Here is a 21943-nt window from a genome sequence, read left to right as displayed (position 1 = left end):
TCTCAACACAACTTTTAGGAAGACGGGTGTTACTCTTGCTTCACGGGTTTATGAATATATCTGGCTGGCAGTCAGTTGCTGTCCCTTTTAAAACTGACAGAGTTATTTGCAGACAAGTCTAAAGAAAGGCACACATTCAATTTATCTGAGAAAAATCAAGATGTGAACCTAGTGGAGATACTGATTTTTCTTCTCTGTCTTCTAAGCCAACTAAGAACTCATTCCCAAAAAAGGCCTGGCAGGAGCCCTGAGAGCCATGTCAGCTTTGCTAACTGTTCAGAGCAGGATCAGTGCAGCTAGGATAAGCTGATTAATTCAGGAAAGTTGGGACCAGGGTCAGGACAGGGTGTGTGCCTAGGTTCTCACCCTTGGCTTACCTGAGTGCTTCCCTGTATGCTTGCTTCCTGACTCTTCCAACTTCAGAGTTTGTATTTCTTGATGTTGACAGTTTTTCTGCTCACTGGGGAGCCCTTAACAATCATGGAGCACTGAGTTGGATCTCCTGTATTGTCAAAAAAAATTTTTTTTCTCTTTTACATTTTCGGGACTATTGAATATTATTTTAACATCACTTTTGCAACTTTGAGAGATTTTTAGGAAGCATTTTATCAACATGGAATCCACCAATGCGAGCAAGCTGGGTACAGTTACACTTCTCTTTCTTAGTCCTCTCTGGAGTCTGTTTATTGGGGACAGATCTCTTCAGCAAGTGTCTTTTGGGAGGTTAGGTGCCAAGTGGAATGATTTGGCCTGTTCTAAATTTGGCATGTGTTGAGTAAAGAGTGCCAGAAATGCTCAGATAGTCCTATTTGTAAGCTGTCTCCTTTGAAAATCGAGCTTGAGGTAGATTACTGAATGGCCATCTGGATTCAGTGCCAAAGATATGGGACTGACATTATTCTGATTGTCTTAGCTCTTTTCTCTGATTTTTGTTTATTTGCTTAAATCAGGAACAGAGAAATATATAATGATAGAGAGATAAGGGTAATGCCCCCACTTTAATATAAGGAAAGAATAACCATTTGGCTAGCTTTAATTCTTTTCATCCTATAAATATTAATATTTAATAGCAATAGGATAATCCGCTTGTATGTGAGGAAAACTGCAGTTTTTCCTTCTTTCCAACTTATTTTTATGTTAGAAGAGAACTTTTTTGTTTCTTTGTTTGTTTGCTTGCTTTTTTTGAGATAGATTCTCTAGGTAGCCCTGGCTATCCTGGAACTTGCTATATAGACCAGGCCGGCCTGGAATTCACAGAGATCTACCTGCCTCTGCTGGGTTTATAGGTGTGTACCACCACACCCATTCTAGAGCAGGACTTTTTTAGAAGACAATTGTTAGATAACACTGTTGTTTAGGAATCTGAGGAAAAGCCCTGGAGCCACAGGGCTGCAAGGACTTCCGAAGGGCTGTCCAGATTACTGTGGCATTTATAGTTTCTTGGTATTCCACTGCCATCCTTGTCCTCACACGTACTTATACAAAAAGAGGTTAACACTTTAATCTGTAAGTTTCCTAGAACTGTGATTTCTAAAGGGGAAAAAAGCATAGCCTTTGTTTTCCTCAGATTACAAGCTAATAGGATGGGACTTTTATGAACAGGAAAGATAAAAGAAAGCCTGAAGTTTAATGGTGCCAAGGAGACTGCTGGCTTGAGAGGGATGTCACATAATATTTTGCGAGTATGAAGATTGCTTCCGTTCAATTTGAGCCTCGTGCAGGACATAGTTGAAAATTGGAGAATACAGAAATCATGGAGCCATTAATTTCCCAATATCTGAGTGTTCCCAAGAGGCAATATACTTAGGTCCTTTCCCTAAAGATACATGGACATTTTCCTTAATAAAAGTCTATAGAGAACCGTTTGCCATTTTGATGGTAACATGCTGGTTCAATATGTCCAAGGGCTGGCATTTTAAATTAATACTTATGCTTTACTCTGCCTAACTCTAGAGTCTATGGAGCCAATAATGGCAAAGCTTCTTTCAGGAATCATATAAATATCTTTCCAAGATAATTGTGACAACTGGGCTCTTCAGCCAGTATTCTGAAGGACACAGTGGACTTGTGCCATCTGGATAGACTCCAGGGGCACAAGAATCTTTCTGCAATATCACCAGTGCTAACATGAAATGCGTGAGCTTTATCTGAGGGGTCCTTGAGAACCTAGGTTAGGAATGGGGTTTTCAAAGTTTTCCATTCCTTCTGTATGTTACTGGTGCGTTAAAATGTTAAAGAAAAACAATTCCACACAATGATTCAAACATCAGCCCAGCTACTGCTCAAGTAAAGGATACAGAATATTTTGATACATTAGTTGCCACCAGGGCCTCTGCTCTGCTAAAATGATTACAATTTAGTAAATCAGGACAAAACTATCTTCTGACAAGTGAGCACCAGGAAACTGCTCTGGTCCTTCTGTGCCTCCCAGACCTGGCATATTAGGTAAACAAATGATTTACCACATAGCTGAATCACATTAAAGTCTCCAGGTGGGAAAGTGGTGGTAATAGTAACAGAGCCTGGCCTTGCAAAGGCAAGGTCCTGCTTCCATCCTACAACTACTAAGAAAGAAAAAGGTGTTTTGAAATAAATTGTAACACTGTGTACAAATTGAAGCTTGCATATTTTGTTGTTGATATGCCGTGGCTCTAGAGAGATAGAACTACTGTTAAGAGTGTGTACCCTGTGAAGGACTCCAGCTCAGTTCCCAACACCCAAATGGTGGCTACAACAGCTGGTAATTCCAATTTCAGAGGATCCATCATCCTCATCTGATCTCCATGGATACCAGACAGGCTTGTGGTGTGCATACCTATACATGTAGGCAAAACCTTCACACACATCAAATTTTAAAAGTAAAAGAAAAGAAATTTAACATACCTGTTTGTTTCCATTAGATTTGAGTTCACTGCCTGATCACCGATAAAACTGTTTAAATACAGTACCTTGTCACTGGTGTGCTGTGCCCTGTGTCTATTGAGTACTACTCTGGTACTTGGCAATTCTGCCTAGCCCATGCTTTCGTTGTCTAAAGCATATGCATGGGTGTGTGTGTTTAGCCTTCAACTAAAGCCTCATCTGCTAGGCAGGCTTGGGCAGGTCCTTGTCCCAGATGATAGGGTAGGAGTTTCTAGGTTGAAAGAAGTAATAACTGAGCAAATGTTTGGATTCATGCCACCACCATCTTTGACCTTGCTGAAAGTTCATTACCATGACGTTGGCAATTTCCTCCTCCTGATTACAGTAGTTTTCTGCAACAATTCTATTTTCCTCCTTGGATTAAAGCCCTCCAAGTAGTGGAATCCCGACTCTTACTGTGTTAGCCTAACCTCTGACTCTGCCTTTGGACCAGAAGCACAAATATGCCCATCAGTTTCTCAACATTTATCAATTGATATCTGGTACTTGACATTCTGTTCTTCGCTGATCTTCACCTCCTGGTTTTCTACAACTCAGGAGGCCTTTGTTGTGTAAGCTTTAAGTGGAGCCCGGAGCTCTTGTATTGAAGTCATTTATATCACCTGGGTGTGGTGATATACATCTTTAATCCCAGCATTCCAGAGGCAGGAACAGATTTTTTAAAAGGCCATCCTGTTTGACATGGTGAATTTCAGACAAACCAGAGAGATATATGTTAAGTCTCATACTCTGGGATAAATGGTTGAGGTGTCTATTTAACTAAGCAAAGTGGACCTGACCACCAAGTTCTCCCAGCATTCCTTAGTTCTCTCAGTTACAAGGTATGGATAGCATGCCCTTCCCTATATAATCCAGCCATCTAGGGCTATGCCTCAGTCTTTTGACCCAAGCTACCTGTCTTGGTCAGCAGGTTCCTCTCTTCAGCCCTTCTCTCCTCACTTGGCTCAGACTCATGTCCACTCTGGACCCCCAGATGTCTCTACCTCTGACTATGCTCGTCCTTTTATGTACAATAAACTTTCCTTCTACCATACCCTGGAGCAGTCATCTTCTTTTCCTTTTTTGTTTCTTTTTTTTTTTTTTTTCCATTCAATGTATATGGAGGGGGGGGAGTGGCTGTCTCAAAAAAATAGTCATATTTCTCAAGACTGGAAGTTGGCAGGTGGGGAAGAGCACTTGCTCAGCAAGCATGGGAACTTGAATTTGAATCTTGAGCACTTACATTAAAAATAGCTAAGTATGGGTGCCCATGCTGTAACCCCAGAACCATAGATCAGAGACAGATGGATCCTGAGAGCTTGCTGACCAACCAGTCTAGCTGAACTGGCAAGCTTCTGGTGCAGTGAGAGATGCTATCGCAAGACAGTACTGCAAACAGCAATAGAGAAAGACATCTATAGCCTGCTCTGAGCCCCACATACTCAAGTGCATGCAACACACACACACACACACACACACACACACACACACACCTTTCTCTGTACTCAAGTGGAAGATCTGCTCAGCTATGTAACCAGGAAGTAACACTTTTCTAAAGAAACGAACATTGAAGGTGATGACAAACTTAACTTTTGTCTTATTTAACATCTGTGAAATTCTCGTGCATAAAGACATTTTTATAAAGGGATCAATACGGTAATGTTAAAGCATCAAAATTATCATTTCTCTAGGTCATAGGGTCAGAATAAGAAAGGTTGAGATGTAAACTTTGGTTTTTATTCTGTGCCTTTTTAAAAAAGGTTTGTTCATTTACTATGTATACAGTGTTCTACCTGCATGTAGACTTACACAGCAGAAGTAGGCACCAGATCTCGTTATAATATAAATAGTTATGAGCCACCATGTGGTTGCTGGGATTTGAACTCACAATCTCTGAAAGAACAACCAATTCTCTTAACTGTTGGGCCATCTCTCCAGCCCCTAATCTTTGCCTTTTTGAATTAGGTTAGTTTGATGGTGTTTCACTCTTGCCATAGTATCGTTTAACAGTATTAGAAGCTACTGACAAACCTTATTCTTTCTAAGCTTAGAACTACAAAGTAACTTGTAAATTTGAGGATGACTTCCCTCTGAAGCAGTAGCTAGTGTGAAGTACTAAATCAGGCTTTTAGAAGAAAAACAAATGGTAAAATATACCACTGAGTTAGGTCACTTCATTCCAAGTCCCAATGACAGTATTTGCTAAGGAGCTAGAGAGACGACTTAGCTTGCTACTTTTGCAGAAGGCCAAGTTTGAGTCCTGATACTCCTGTAAGGTGGTTCTCAATCACATTAAACTCCAGTTCTGAGGGACCTGATCCCTCTCTGGCCTCCATGGCATCTGTACACAGGTATCTCCCTTGCATGTATCATATAAACTTTGAAGACATTATCCTAAAGGAGGGGAATTTGGAAGTCTATTAAAATGATTTGAGGGTGGTGCTGGAGAAGTTTAGCTGGGGAGGAGATGTGGCCTTGTTGGAGGAAGTCTTTGAGGTTTCAAAAGCTTACAAGGTTCTCCCCTCCCTTCCTCCCTCTCTCCCCCCCTCCCTCCCTCCCTCTTCCCGCTCCCTCCCTCTTCCCGCTCCCCTGCTGCCCATGGATCAATATGTAAAGCTCTCAGCTACTGCTCCCGTGCATTCCTGTCTTTTAGTTCCACCATGATATTGGACTAGCCCTCCAAAGTCATAAGCAAGCCCCCAATTAAATGCTTTCTTTTATATGAGTTGCCTCGATCACAGTCTCTACATAGCAATAGAACAGTAACTAAGTCAGACGCCGCCTTCAGGCATGCATGTGCCTCGGAGGCATGCGTGCAGCTGAAATGTCCATACACATAAATAAAATTAAATGAAAAAACGATCTTTAAGAAAAGAAATAAAGATCTGATCAGAATTCCTCTTACTTTTTGCTTTACTAGAGTACTAAGTACAAGCACAGAGCACACTCAAATGCTAAAATTCTGCTACTAAAGTTGCATGGTACTTGAAAAAATGTAACTGCTGCTGATTCCCACAGGATCATAGCAACATTGTTATTCACACATACACAGAAAGATTTACCTAGGAATTAGAGAACATTTTTTAGCATCACATCACTTCCTACTAAACAAAACCAAGAGTCCCAGGATAGCTGATTGATTTCAAGGTTGAGTGGGATAGATTTAGTCTGGTCCCTGAGATACCTGGTTTCTAAATAAATACAAACCAACAAAGATTTTTAAAATTAAAATAATAAAAACTAATTTGAAAACAGTTCTTAGCCTAGTTTGGGATACTATGACTGCCAATGATTCAGGGACATGAGTGACAATACTCTGAAAAGAAATCAGAGCTGGGAGGCCTGTACCTCTAACTCTATGTAAAAACAGTGGACAGTGCAGAGAAGAAAAGGATACAAGTGTGGAGGACACATTTTGGAAACAGGGTTTCCGATAGCCCAGGCTAGCCTTAAACTTGACTTGTAGATAAGGATAGACCTCCAGAGCGCTGTGATTACAGGTCCGTACCTGGCTCTGGGGATTCGACTCAGAGCTTTGTGTATGTTAGTGAGCGACGCCCCCAGCTCAAAGGAATCCTTTTCTTTAGTCCAACGCCAACTAATAAATATGAGTCCAGGGATTAGGAAGTTTTCCGTTTTGGAATTATTACATAAAAACAAAAACATAAAAGTCTACACTAAAAAATGTGTTATAAGCCTAGTATAGCAGCCCAAACTCTAATCCTAGCATTCAGGGAGTAGAGGCAGGTAGATTGCAGTAAGTTCAAGGACTACATTAAATTCATTAGATTTTATTATTGTCCTGTGTTCTATAGGAAACGCCTATTTTCAAGAAAACGTTTTAATTATATTTATTTGTTTAGTGTGTGTGTGTGTGTGTGTGTGTGTGTGTGTGTGTGTGTGTGTGTCTCCGTGTCCGTCCATGTGTTTTGGGTATGTGCATGCTGCTATGTATGTGGGGACATCAGAGGACAGTTCGTGTGGTTCTATACTGTGTACGTTCTGAGGACTGACACAGGCCGTTGAGTGTGGCAGCCAGTAGCTTTATCCACGGAGCCATCTCAGCATCCCATTTTCTGACTCTTCAGAAATGCACACTCAAGTAGCAGACCGAGGCAGAAAGTACATATAAACTCTTCTCAAACCATTCAGAAATAAAAGTTACGCACACACAGAGCTACAGAGGAAAGGCAAACACAGGAAACAATAAATCATTTAGGAGAACTTGGGAAGAGGAAATGATTCAGAACCCTTAGGAGTTCTGCCTTCTCAGGGAGTGCTCAGAAACCTAAGTGCTGCCAAGAAAGATAACATGACTCTCTAAATTCCTCGGAATGCTCAACTTCTAGAAATAACTCAGGTGTTCTGACATCTTCAAGGAAAACTAAAACACCTATTGACATGAATGTTTATAATAAAGATATATGTATTCGTATATATAAATTTAAATACACATACATTCTTGTGCTTGACTGACCTTACACAAACAGAAAACACATTGTTTTGTATGGATTTAAAAAATAGTTTTAATATAACAATATGCTTTGAACTACAAACTGTTATATAGTTAGCCTGTTAGTAAGCCCGTATTCCAAAATTTACACATCAAACTAACTTCTCTCCTTATTAAGGGACAGACCGTAAATTAAACTGACAATGATACCATTAACCACCACCTCCCCTTAAAAAGATTTGTATTTGTTGTGTGAGTGTTTAGCCTGCATGGCCGCTTGTGCTGCTTACATACGGTGACTGTTGGGCCAGAAGGCTCGGATCCTCTGCAACTGGAGTTAAAGCTGTTGGGAAAGGCACCGTGTGGGTGCTAGAAACTGGATCTGGGTCCTCTGAGGAGTGGCGAGTACTTTTACCAGCTAACCCTCTCCAGCACCCTCAAATCCCCTTAACAGACTTCCATATTCGCCCCTTTAAATAACGTCTTCAAAGTTTCTGTGATGCACGCAGGTAAGCCACCTGTGTGCAGAAACCATGGAGGCCAGAGAGGGATCAGATCCCCTGGTACTCCTGTTAATGATGATAATACTCATAACCTCTGAGACATCTCTCCAGCCCTTGCCTCTCTTCGTACTCCTCTCCTCAAATCTGATATTTTTCTTCTGTCTTCCATCCTTGTTCCTCAGTATCATAGGATATAAAATTATCAGTATGGAAAAAAATATGTAAGTATTACAGATGTGAGTAACATTGTTGCAGTGGGTTTGGACACATTAATAATAAATGGAGAGTCACAAATAATGATGTCTCATTAAAGAAAGGAATCGAATCCCCTTGGTGTCATTGGACCAAGAGGGAACCCAGATTTAAATTCTCTGCTTCACTCTGTCTCTCTTCCGTCATCCTGTCTGTCTGTTGCATGAGTCTGAATCAATAACTGCCAGAACGCTGTCTTCAGAATCTCTCTCGCTATCCCTAACAGAGGGCTTTGTTCTCTTTTTATTGGACAGCTCAGAAAGTATCATGTGGGGAAGGAATGAGGGATACTTTCCAGCAATCTTAAAAGTTTTACAAGGAATTAAGTCACTGACTCTAACCCCAACTGACCCAGATAACAACCAATATTATAAACATCATTGTTTAGCAAGCAATATCTGTATGGCCCATCTGACATTTATGGTCAATATTCATTTTATAAAAGCCATTTTTCAGCCTGTTTGCTGTTTCCAGCAAGTGATTGTACACACACACACACACACACACACACACACACACACACACACACACTATCTGGGTCAGAGGCATGAGAGAGTGCATAATGTATAGAAGAGCTTTGCTAAGTATTAGGTTATAAAAGTTGATTACAGGAAAATCCGAGGCAAGTTAAGGTTGGCTGTTACACTGTTTCTTAAAGGAACAGGCCGAGCCCACATGGCCAGCTGTCTTAAACCACACTAAGGTATATTATTAAATCTGGCTGTGAGGTCTGGAAAAAGTTCTCGTCTCTTAGAATGTAAGATATTTTCATCAGAATGCATTATCACAGCTATCGAATGGCCTAGCTGTTCCACTCCTGGGCATCTACCCAGATCTCAGATTAACCCTAACTAGCTCTCCCTGGATGTAGCCCTCACACGGAAAAGGACCTGTTCCCACCCTTCCCAAGCCTTGAAAGTGTTTCTTTAACAAAAACAACGTCCATGTGACTTCTTGCTGGAAAACACAAAAGGTTGGTTCTTGGACCCCCAAACCTTCCTAAACCAATAAGTAGAGGTGCCTTGCACATTTATAGAAATAGAGACGGGCAGAGGGAGAGAAGCTTGCAACCCAGGAGAGGAACTGAGGAAAAGGAAACTTGCTGACTTTCTTGGAGCCACCTTCACAAGGCAGCATCTCCGGTTGCCCTGAGGAGCCTCCCTTAACCACAGGAACCTGTCTTATGTAGGTGTGAGCAGGAAGAGGGCCAAAGATCACCTCCATGATAAAGGGAGGTTAGCTGGCTGCACAGCAGAGGAAGGCCTCCTGTCCCCAGAGGTTCTGCTGGCTGTCTCCCTGCCATTCTTTCTGCTGAACAGGAAAGACCCTACTCCGCCAGGTCTAGGTCACCTAGGGTCCCCACAATGATAATGCTTCACAGTCACCTGTCACCTCACAGGGAGTGGCTTTACCATTGCTAATTCCATACCATTTTCCTAGGCGCCAGTCTCCTGGAAAAGTAGATGACCAACCCAATTCTATAAAGGACCCTAGGCAACGTGTGCCAAGAAGTCCCAGAAGTGTAGTTCTCTACAGACCAGTATGTGAGAGCCAAGTTTCATAGGCATAACCGGGGACCACAAAAGCCTCATATTTGGCCTGAGTAAAACCCACTTTTTCATGGGCTTGCTCACATGCAAAACATGCACTACAGACTTAGGATCAGTCAGCAAGACAGCTCAGTGGGTAAGGGTGCCTGGCACCAAGCCTGGCTACCTGAGTGTGATCCTTAGAACCCATCTGGGGAAGAGGTAGAACCAACCGATCCCGGCAAGTTGCAAGTTGTTCTCTGCACACGATCTGTCTTACGGAATGAATGTAAGATTCTAGCAGTGGTGTTTCCCCTGTTCTCTGTGCTGTGGCTGTGAGCCCCCAGATTCACTGGGCACTAAATATCTACCCACCCCCACATAAATAAAGTTGCAAATTGGATGGATCAGAGCAACTGCTGACCACGTCCCCTAAGATGATAATCACCTTCTGGTCTCTGAAACAGTAGCAGAGGCAAAGGCACAATAGTCAAGCTTTCTCTATAGCCTGGAAGCTCAAACCATCCATTCCAGGTAGGACACGACCAAGACAACTGGACAGTCCCCACAAATACTAAGTGTATTGTTTGGGCTCCAGACACTGCTGCCAAAGTTACAATGTTCTGGGGTTTCCTCGGGTACCCTGATGACCTCCATGTATAACACCTATCAAATTTCAGTTCCTTCTGGTGCCATACAGAATGGTGAGGTACTAGTAAAAAGGAAGCACATCAGAAGCTATGAAGTCTCACCAACATGACTGACCAAACAAGAAGGAAGGATAGCCCCGACGAATTTGCCTAACTGCACAGAGAAAACTGAGCTCATGAGGCCTCAACCCTACGCTAAGAATCACAGGCAACTAAGCAAAGCAGGGTGTGGGGAAGATCACCCTCCCCAGGACAACACTGAACAACACCAATTAGTTGTCCAGTCCCAAATGGTCAGTCATAAAAGCATACATACAAGTAACCTTATATGGACCAAACAGGTTATATTTAGGAGTGTGTGTGTGTGTGTGTGTGTGTGTGTGTGTGTGTGTGTGTGTGTACAGATATGCATGCAATAGCAATGAAAAAGAGGCCATGAATTTGAAGTAGAGTGGAGAACGTATTTGGGAGAGTTTGGAGGGGGCAGAAAAGGAAGGGAGAAACATAATTATAATCTTAAAAGTCACCTTCCCCCAACCCAAAGAAAACATACAGTTTTATAGATATAAAGTATTTGAAGAAACCGGGAAGGGGAATAACAATCGAAATGTAAATAAGAAATACTCGAGTTAATAAAGATGAAAAAAAAAAAAAAAAAAGGACACAGGCTAGCAGGGAAAAAAAATTATTTGAAGCTATAAGACTTGTTTTTAAAATCACGTAGTCTATATGGTGGCCATTCGATTGATTATGATTGATTATAATTTTAATTAATGAGAATGAAATAAAATTAAACATTTAGATATTCGGCCCTACTAAGAGCTTCAGCTTCAGATAAATATATCTGTGTGTTAGGAGCTGTGAACAAAGCAGTTCTTTTATTATGCGTAAACATGCTGAGTGCATTGTTCATAGTCAGACATGGGGGCGGGGCCTCAGCTGGCTTCCTACCTACTTTGTTAATAAAGTTTTACTGCCCTATAGCCATAGCTATTTGTTTTCATATTTTCTCCTTTAAAATTTTTATTGAACGTCTTTGTGCACATGTGTGTGTGAGGTGTGCACGCATGGGGACAGGAGAGAAGGACACGTGTGACTCTCCCCATGTGTGGAGATCAGAGGACAACTTTATGGAGTCCATTCTCTCTCTCTCTCCTCCTTAATGGGTTCCAGAAATCAAACTGACGTCACCAGCTCTGCAGATGAAAGCATTTCCCCTCGGAGCCATCTTTGCAGGACTCATTCGCAGATGGCATCTTCAGGCCGTAGCAATCGGAACGGAGACGAGACCATTGAGCTGAGTCTATTTTTCTCTCCTTTTACAGGGGGAAAAAAAAATGGTGTGACCTCTGCTTTATGTTCCTAAGTTGAAGATGTGTCCTGTGCATAGGGCGGTAGTATGCACGTCATGGTAGGAGGCTATCAGAATTTAGAGATAAACCAAACCAGAGTAAATGGCAGACAAAGCCAGAACGTGTGAACAACAAACCTCCAAGGACTGGGGCAAACGATCACTAGCTCAAAGAGACAGGGGAGGATTAAGTCCTTTTCTGGTAGATCATCTGTGCTTGGCTTGATACTGTGTCTGTCTTGTTCCATTTGACGTAGGCTCTGAGTAGCCCAGGCTGACATCAAAACGGTGACCTCCCCACCCCATCCCTATCTCGATCTCCAAAGTATTAGTAGGATTACTAGTGGCCTCTGGCCACACCCACCAGGTTTTCCAGTATAGGGCAAAGAATGATACTTCTTTGTATCTAGTTCATTGGTTTCAGATTATAATGTAGTGTGGCAAACATAATACCAAATAATAAACAGTAATAGAAGGTGGACTTTTAACAGTGTCCTACTGGAATATTCTTTGCTGCACGTTCTTTGATACTGCTCTAGGTTTGAGCTATGTCTGTTTTTTAATCCCAGGTGGCCTGGCTTTTCTCAGGCCAGGATTTTCACACAGGCTCAGCGAGGACCGTATACAGGCTGACCCTTGCTGGAGCAGGTTATAGTGTAGCACGAAGAGCTAAATTTAGAGGGAAGTGTGCCTCTGCTGCAAATAGTAACAGCCCAGCGACAGGTACTCTTGGTCACCAGAGTCCTCCTTCAGCCTCGGACTATAGGAGACAGGTTTGGTTTGGTTGAGTTTTGTTGGTTTTTATTAGTCTTCGCAGACACACATATGTTTCTGTATCATTCAGTTATTCTCCACGGAGAGCAGACGGTGGTGACAGCAAGCTGCATAAGCAGGCTGTGAAGGAAAACGCAAGCCCTTAGAACTGAAGTTGATTTAAAAGTTAAATGTGCTCTGTGGTAATTCTCCAGTAGAAATAAGAATGGGAATAAGGTGCAAGGACGGAGTTAATTAGTGAAGTCCTTGGGTTTGTATTCCGGATCAAAAACCAAGCTTTCAGAGAGGGCTCACGTTTGGGATTTTCCAGATTTTTAAAAAAGGAAGACATTTTTGATAGAGAGTTGCATTTTTCACTTTACTTTTGTCTCCATGTTTCCTAATGACACTTGAACCCTTTGATTGTTGGTCGTTGAGGGATAATACACTGAGGGGTGTTTGCTGTACTGGGGAAGGTGGACGTGTTGAGGGAGACATAGGTGTCACCACATTTGCATCAGTCAAATGTTTGCTGGTCTGGGGTGCATCCGATAAAAATGTCAACAGGGAGGTTTCTGGATGGCTCTCACAGTAATCCATGTGCATTATTACTTTTCCAACATCCGTCACATTCTCGCTGATGGAGAATCTGACCTCGTAACTATTGGGCGTCGCTTAAGGATTTGTACTCATTTCCCATCTTCCTCAGGCTGGTCGTCCTTGCATCTCCCAGAACACTTCGTTTCACTTTGTAAAGTTGTTAGAAACTCAACCCCAGGGGCAAAATCGACTGCCTTCCGAGTCTGTTGCTTTACTTGTAATTACTTTTACTTCTTCAGAGCGACTGGTGGGGAAGGAAATTTTGGTTTTGTTTGGTGTTGGTAGCTCTGGGGATGGAGCACAAGACCAAGAGCCTGCCAGGCACGCGTTCTACCACCGAGCAATAGCCCCAGCCCTCGGAAGGAACATTTAATTTATAAAGTGAATCATGATTATTTTCTCATATTGCTAATGATTCTTTTAAACTTCATGAAGTGATAATTGCTTGGGTACAGCTGATTTTTCTTGATTATTTAGTGGTGTGATTGAAGAAATCCAGGCATTTTCAAGTCACGATTTATAAAGCCGTTTTCGTGGTGTTGAAGATCGAGTGGGTGACTAGCACCCCAACACTGAGCTCTCCCCCCTTTTTATTCTTTATCTATTCATTCATTTTGAGACAGGGGCTCACTTAGCCGCCAAGGTTGGCCTAGAACTTTTTCTCCATATCCCAAGTGTAACTTAAAGTGAAAATCCTCCTGCCTCGGCCTCCCAAATACTTGGGGTTACAATGCCACCAAGAATCACTTCAAGTCACACTTTTTAAAACGGTAGATGGTAAATGCAGTCACGTTTGAATAGCACATACTACCTTTGCTTCTGTAACTTAAGCAGTCTAGATATTTTTGGTATGTATTCCAACAGGTTACTACTCATTGTTAAAGGTCTTAGAGAATAAATTTTATATATCAAAATTTAATTTTTTCCTTAGGCATGAGAAGCACATTATATTTACCCTCCTTTTAGGCAAACAAGTTGCACTATATATTCTTTAACAGAATTCTTTCCTGTGAAGAGCTGAGCATCGTTCCATGTGAGCACAGCTGCTTACCAGTTAAGCATTTAGATGCTCACATGTTGCTTAATTTGTAGGTCTTAAAAGTAGTCTTAGGTCTTAGGATTTTTAGGTCTTAGATCAGTCAGATGACGATAAAATGGCTGGTCCCGAAGACGGAAGGAGCAGAACGCTCGTCAGCATACACAGGAAGTGGGGGACACTATATCAGAGACAGGAAGTCCCTGCAAAGGTGGCATGAATGAGTGCGTGCACAGAGTAAGCACCAGGAACAGCTGGGGGAGCCTACCTGGAAGAAGCGAGTACAGCCTCAGAAACTAGACTTGATCTTGTCTTTTGGAGCAAAAGCAGAAGTCACTGAGGTTTCAACGCGGTGTATGATGGGGAAAATGGGGTCTTAACATCATAACTCCATCATCAGAGATGGAGGCCGAACCTGAGGCCACAGCAGAGTTCACTCTTTTCCAGGGCTAACGAGACACATGTTCAATGCCACAGCTGTATTTCACATACATATATGTCCGCCTTGGTGTGTGAGTGTGACTGTAGGATAGTGGGAATAAAGTAATTGTTAGACTGCGGGGTATATCACGTAAATATTAACAGATATTCATCATCTACTCCCTGAAAGCATTGCATGGCTCTTAACTTCTGCCAGCGTAGATGCCGGTGGTTGTTTCCCAACCTTGGTCCTTGGTAAATGCTCACAATTTGCTAAGCCAGTAGGGCAGAATCCACATTCACTCGTGGTTGAGCTTGAACACGTACTGTTATCTACATAGGTTTGTTTGGAATGCTAATTTGAAGTACATAAATGCTGTCTTTCTTTTGCAGTAATTTTATGAATAAGCATCAGAAGCCGGTACTAACAGGCCAGCGGTTCAAAACCCGGAAAAGGGGTAGGTTGTGTCGTGTTGTGTTGTGTTGTATCGTGTTGTGTCGTGTATGTGTGATCTAATCAAATTAGTAGGATTGAAAAGAGTTTGAACTGTCTCCTACTTCCCCTTACTGGTGCACTGGGACTCTTAATTAGCCTTTATTCTGTGGTGCAGCTGTGGAACCGAGTTTTCTGTTTAGTGCTGCACGGCTCTCGTGTCCTACCGGAGCTCTGCCTCTTCAAGGACAAAGTGAAAACAACTGATAAGTTTGTCTGCTTCTTACATACACAGCCTTACTGATTGTGACCTCATGTTTTATATTTTAGTTTCCTGTCTTTTGCTTTGTTTTTTTTGAGGAAATATTCATGAAAAGGATAGTACTCCTAGGGAAAAGAGGTTCCCGGAATCTGAAGTCAGATTAAATCTTGTATGGTACTAGCCCTTGAAGTGCATGGGACTTTCACTCATTCCTGCTGTGAGCAGAATTCACCATATAATGAATGTCCAGTTGGCTTTGGACTTGCCACTGTCTTTCAGTTTCAGCCTCTTGAGTTCCTGACTAGAAGCATCAGTCAGCACATCTGTGTGATTTCTCTATCGGCTTTCTTCCCTCCTGAGCTAATGATGAGAGACGTGGCCAGAGCACGGGTACATGTGAGAGAAGTGCTTTATCTCTAAGCTATTCTATTCTGCTCACAGCCCATCATGCTGTGGAAGTTGACGCACTGATAGCTCGTCACATTATCTCCACAGTCAGAAGATATCACTGAAGAAAAGGCTTCTCAGATATTCCCTGGGGACCATCTCCCCACATGATTCTAGATTTTGTCAGGGTGACAGTGAACATTGACATCACACGAAAGCATCTGTAGCCATGTTGAGCTGTCTCATACCTTACCTCTTCCTTGGCAGTTCCTTTAGGAAATTACTGAAAGTTGATAAGCACAAGTTGTCAAGTTGTTTGATTTTTGAGACAGGGTTTCTCTGGGTAACCTGGCTACTCTATAGACCCCAGAGCCTTAGATACCTGCCTGCCTGTGCCTCCTGGCCACCATGCACCACCATGTCCAGCTCAAACACAAAGTTTTAAGTTGTCTATTACATAAAAATATTTATTTAATGTGTATGAGTACACTGTAGCGGTCTTCAGACACACCAGAAGAGGGCATCAGATCCCTTTACAGATGGTTGTGAGCCACCATGTAGTTGCTGGGAATTGAACTCAGGACCTCTGGGAGAGCAGTCAGTACCCTTGACCCCTGAGCCATCTCTCCAGCCTCATAAAAATAATTTTTACTCTGCGGACTCTTGGCACAGCTTAGCTCCCTTTCCCTACCCCCGCCACAACCCCCACCCCCAAACACATACCCGCCCCAACCATATTTCTCAGTTCCTCGGTTTGTAATTTCCAAATTATCAAAGTCTGATCTACCACCTCAGTCAACATCAAAGCATAGTGTATCGTTGTGAGAATCGCCTCAGTTGAAGTCAGTCACAGACGTAATGGATGACCTATGGTCTTTCTATTTCCTGTGTTTTTCCTATTGCGAGGAAGCAAATATCTGTCTCCAGAGAAGGGAAAGTGACCCTTGGGTTAGGTTCTGAGTCAAAGGTGCTGTTTTCTCTGCTTGCCCATGGGTTTCCCCTAGCTCAGGGCTATGATTATTATTCTACGCTCTAGCCTATGTACTCTGTCCCTCTAGAGTGTTGACCCTCCTCCCCTCCCCCACCGCACAAGACTAATTATTTCTGTTGCTGCCATTTACATGTTTGTGACTGCATAATGTTTTTCTTATGACATCAAAGAGTCTTTTATCTCTTGTTTTATAGTGAACACCGTTGCTATTAATCTGCCTCTGTCTTTATGGCATCTCCTCCTCACGCACCTCAGACTAGCACTCCGGTTCTGATGTTAGTATAAATGATGTCAACTGCTTATTATCCGTTCTTACGTTAGACAGCTACGAGTGGCCAATCTGTGCAAGCGAGACAGTTTTAATGATACCAGAGTTAGGCAAGCATGTAATTTAAGCAGAGGGCTCCATCAGCTGTAGTCACAGCGGCTGGGCCTCTGTGGACTCTTCTGGTTGGCGCTTTTGATTTCACAACCGTGAATGAAGTCAGATCATGTTTTCCTGTGGCTCTCTCTTGCTCCTTCTCCGCCCCCACCCCTTACTCTTGCAGTATCAGATGCGTACCCCCTACTACAGAGACAGAGTGTCCAAACCTGCTCCCTCTGACCATCTGTCCTCTCCAATCTTATGCCTCCTGTCCTCTCCTGCGACTGTGGACAAGACCTTCATGGTACAGCTCTTTTGGTTGTGTTTCTCTTTACATAAGCATCCTTGTGAGACCTTGTAATTAAATGAATTCAGAAGTTTTCTGATTTTGGCTTCATTTCCTATGGCTTAAAACTAGACAACCTTAACTTCCCCTTTGTAATATTAAAGAATTGATAACGGTGGTTGTATGGTGGAGGAATTCTTGTGTCATAGGTGCATCTCATGTTGTGGGTCCTTTGAGAATGTCATACAATGTATTTTAATCATATTCACCTTTTCTCTCTCCCCCAAAGCTTCCTAGGTATATCCCCTTTCCCTTCTCACACATACTCTACATCTATTTTTTAATTCCATCAAGACCAGCTTGTGCTGCCCAAACGTTCTTGGTCGTGTGGCCTTCCACTCAGTTAGAGAAGCCTGATCAGAACTACACTTTTACAGCAAACTGACCCTTCTCCCAGCAGCTGGTAGATATTTCCCTCTCAGCTAGGGATGGAACTTTGTACCCAACTCCCTTCACCATGCTGAGTTTCCTTTTCGGGACTCTGTGGGTCTTATACAAGATGTCGCAGCCACTGTTATAATGCATTCATGTGTATGTTTGTCCTGCCCATGTCCCTAAGACACTGTCTTCTTGTATTCACCCACTGCCTCTAGCTCTTAAGCTCTTTCCACTCCCTCATCCACGGTGATCTCTGAGTCTTTGGCAGGTGGATTGTGGTACATAGGTTTCATTTCCCCTTACCTTTTATGATAGTGAAGCGTTCTCTTGGTCACATTGCTGTGTTCTTCAGCTTTGAGCTGCCTCCTAGAAGCTGGACTTCCTTCCCACTGTCTACACCTGTGCTATTTCCTTCTCCTATGTCTTTCCCTCCTTTGTAGTATCTCGTGGCTTAGCCTGTAGTTACCCCACACTTTTGAGGCTTTGAACATTTTAATACATCCCCACTCTGCTCTTGTCTTTGAAGAATTCTAGTTTGGCTGAACACTGGGACTCTAGGTTAGAAGTTGGTTTTAGCCAAATTTTTGAAGATAACTGGTGTTTGAACCTAAATTGTTCATAATTTATTGAACAGTTCGTGTGATTCTGTTTCTTGATACTTCATGTGTGACTTGGTTTTGGTTTGTGTTGCCTCAGAAACATCTGGTGGTTGATTTATTTCTGGCATTCGAAAATTTATGTGCATCCAATTTAAGGGTAGTATGTAACAAACACTTTTCAACTAAAAATTCATTCTTCAATTCTGTTTTTGGTTTTTTTGTTTGTTTGTTTTTTGTTTCTTTAAGCTTTCTGGAAATTTAAAAAGTAATTTCAATTGACTTGGGGTTTGCTGTGTTTTTACTGTACTATTTTAACTTTTGACTGCTCCGCCCTCTTCCTTGTCTTTTGACTAAGATTTTCTAGCGTGTTCACCTTTTTGTCTAGTTTTTTTCTGGCAGATAACTTTCAGCTTCCTCTTTCAATTGTCCTTCTCTTTTTCTGTCATTTGTTATTCCAAGAGCCCACTGTCGCTCGAAGTATTTATCAGATCCTTCCCTGCCCTCTTCCTTCTTCCTCTCTTTCTCTTCTTCAACATCAGCCTTCCACAAGACAACGCTCTAGAGTCTAGACCAGAACTCCTCCATCTCCCATACTTCTCTCCCAGCCACACAATGCCATGTCTCCGAGTTCGTTTGTGAATACAATTCATCACATTAGGTCGTGATGTCTTTCATTGTGTGCCTCATCAGTGTGCACTGGTGACCACCGCTGAATAACAGCTCTTTTCCCTTACATCTGCAGCCCTGTCAGATGACCTACAGTATCAAAACTGAGCTTAGTCATAACACTAAATCATCATTTATCTTTTCTGCATGAGTCTACAGCACAGTTTTTCAGAGTCTAGACGCTATGTGATCTTGGAATAGATTGCAACAACTAGAAGAATCCATTAAAAAGATTGCAGGATTCTAAACAAGTATCTCACTGTCTTATTCAATGAATAAGTGTTTTGAATGTTATGCTTTGGATGCTAGCAAAATATGAATAGAGATAACACCCATGCACACACAGCAAGACATCTTTGGGACTCTCGAGACTGAATGTCACTTGCTGAGGAGAGACAGTACCTGCCCTGCGCATGCACCACACATCTTGTTTCTCGTATTCAGGGTTCTTTGCCCATTCTCCAGAGTAGTTTGTCTTATTGAAGAGGTATGTCTTGTTTCCTCCATCTCCGTCTTGTTCGTTTTCTTCTTCTACAGTCCGGCGATTCTCTGCTTCATTTCTTTATCTTTGACAAAATAATAATTTAAGTTTTAGTTGACGTAAATTTTTCCATGACCAGACTTAATAGATTAGCCTAGCCTATAAATGAACAATCGTTAAAGTTATTGTGTGTGAGATGCTTAAAACGCTTGGTGGCCTTATTATACAGAGTTATTTAGTTTGTTTGAATAAATATTTAAACAGGGGTTTTAGAACATGGAAGTTTACATTTACAGTTTCTTTCAGGACTATATGGATAAACACATGAAATCTATTTATTTATTTACTTACTTATTATTTCAGATGAAAAAGAGAAATTCGAACCCACAGTCTTCAGGGATACACTTGTCCAGGGGCTTAATGAAGCTGGTGATGACCTTGAAGCTGTAGCCAAATTCTTGGATTCTACTGGCTCACGACTAGATTATCGTCGCTATGCAGACACACTCTTTGATATCCTGGTGGCTGGCAGCATGCTTGGTAAGCCATATAGTTGGGCATTTTCTTATAGTGTGCCTGTATTTCAATTCTACTGTCATATTTCCTCTTAAGATAGAATCTTTGGAAGCTTACATTAATGACATTTGGTTTTAAAAAACTACAATATTTACCTAGATTATAATTTAGAATGGTATTAATATAGTTTAGGCTTAGATTTTTCAAAACCTACTTTAATAAGGGTTCTTAAATGCTTTCACCTTCCTTCTAGTCCACCACTCACCAGAGGTAGTGGAAAGGAAAGGTTAATAGGGCAGAGGGGGATATGCACCTGTTGCGAAGTCGTCCTTTTGGGCCATCCCAGTCTTCGATGGAGGATATCCGCAGATCAGTTCCCATGAGTCAGCAGCGGTAGCTTGATCCACTCACAATCAGCAATGGGAGTTGGGTCCAGAAACTGCAAGGCTCTGCCACTCGGCCCAAGTCCACAGAAGCAGCAAGAAGCTGCTTATCACAAGCTGGACTATCACAAAACGTGATATTCTCTCCACAAATTCCCGACAAACCATGATCAGCAGAGAGTGGTAAGGTGAACCAGGGCCACACAGCACCATCCACTGTCTGTTGGGTTATACTTACACCCTTTCCAAACATCGTATATTCTCTCGTTGTCCACTTCAGCAAAACACTACATGCCCTTTTTCCAGGCAGCTTCCAGAAAAACATGATGTGTTTGTAATCAACAAAACATCTTCCCTGCTTCAGCAAAGCATCCTCTTATAAGACAGTCTCCAGAAAAATATCACATGGCACAACTGAGTCTCAAAATTTAAAAAAAAAAAAAAATCCAGAAATTTCCACTTCATATCCCCCTTTCTGTTTAAAAATTGTCTTTTTCTCTAACATTAACAATCTACACGCAATAGGAACAATTATAAGAACCACAAAACTAAGACTTCACCTCATACCTTAAATAGCTATGTACAAGAGAGTCAAACAATAGTCTAATAAAACGACCTTAAATTTCTATCAATGTGCAATAACCAAGCAAAACAACCTACCACTCCAGATGATAACAACCATAACACATCACAGGAGCAAAACTATCCACCCCAACAGTCTTCTTACAATTGCTTCCTGCTGAATTGGGAAGAAGAATTCATGTATGAGGCCCAAGGGGAAGGGGGAAATGGTTAATCTGAAAAGAGCTAGCTATAGCATTTGGTGCCCAGTCTCTGTATTGTCTGTCCAGTCTTTGTGTGACCAATGGTTTGGGCTAGCCCTTTTGAAGTTGGGTGCTTTTTTTTGGAGAGATCAGTAACAGACATTCTGAGAGTGAATCACCTGGGCTGTTTGCTTTGTGGAGACATTCATGTCTCAGCTGATAAAAGGTTTTCCCTGGTCAGCTCTGAGTTTTATACATTTGGTTGGTAACCATATTCCTCATTCCCTGCAGATATATAAGAATAATCACATCATCTTAAAACTATTGCAGGTTTCCATTCTAATGTCAACACATCCTTATAGTATATTGGTTGGCTTAGTTCCTGAGGTGTTTTCAATAATCCAATGTCTTTCAGCTGCTGTTGTAGCCTAACCTATTAAGAAAATTAACAAAGCATTATTTAGGGGTTTTTGCTCTCCCTTTGTGTTTAATAAGCATCTTTTTTAAGGTACGGTTGACTCTTTCTATAACTGCCTGTCTTGTAGGATTGTGTGGTATACCAGTAGTAATGCTTTCCTTTGTAACATTCAAAGAAGTCCTTCATGTTACTGGATGCATATGTGGAAACATTATCAGTTTTAATTTGTGCAGGTGTCCCCTTAATTGCCATTATTTCTAACATGTGCAATTACACAATCAGCCTTTTTAGAAGTTAAAGCAGTTGTCCACTGAAACTCTCAGGACGCGTCACTGGTATATTATATATACATTTGTTTCCCAATGCAGGCTTAAAATGATGGCTGGTTCATAGAGCATAGAAGTAGGAGTTTCTGTTGACATGAGGACATGGCCACTACTTAAGCCAAAAGCCGACTGCCTCGTGTGTTCCTAATCTGAAGTGTCTGTAGAAGGCTGTGCCCTTGAG

At 41.9% G+C, this 21943-nt stretch overlaps 1 protein-coding gene across 1 annotated transcript in view; it reads left to right on the top strand.

Annotated features, from left to right (window-relative positions):
- The window catches only part of Bzw2 (basic leucine zipper and W2 domains 2), a 57987-nt gene that overhangs the window by 4574 nt on the left and 31470 nt on the right, over positions 1–21943 (top strand). The window contains exons 2-3 of the mRNA XM_032907657.1: positions 14842–14906; positions 19719–19895. Coding sequence (XP_032763548.1) covers positions 14849–14906; positions 19719–19895 — 235 coding nt within the window. The 5' untranslated portion in view covers positions 14842–14848. The remainder of the gene's footprint in view (positions 1–14841; positions 14907–19718; positions 19896–21943) is intronic.

The sequence above is a fragment of the Rattus rattus genome, chromosome 7 (genome assembly GCF_011064425.1).
Source record: "Rattus rattus isolate New Zealand chromosome 7, Rrattus_CSIRO_v1, whole genome shotgun sequence".
Classification (NCBI taxonomy): domain Eukaryota; kingdom Metazoa; phylum Chordata; class Mammalia; order Rodentia; family Muridae; genus Rattus; species Rattus rattus.
This window is presented reverse-complemented; position numbering and strand designations above follow the sequence as displayed.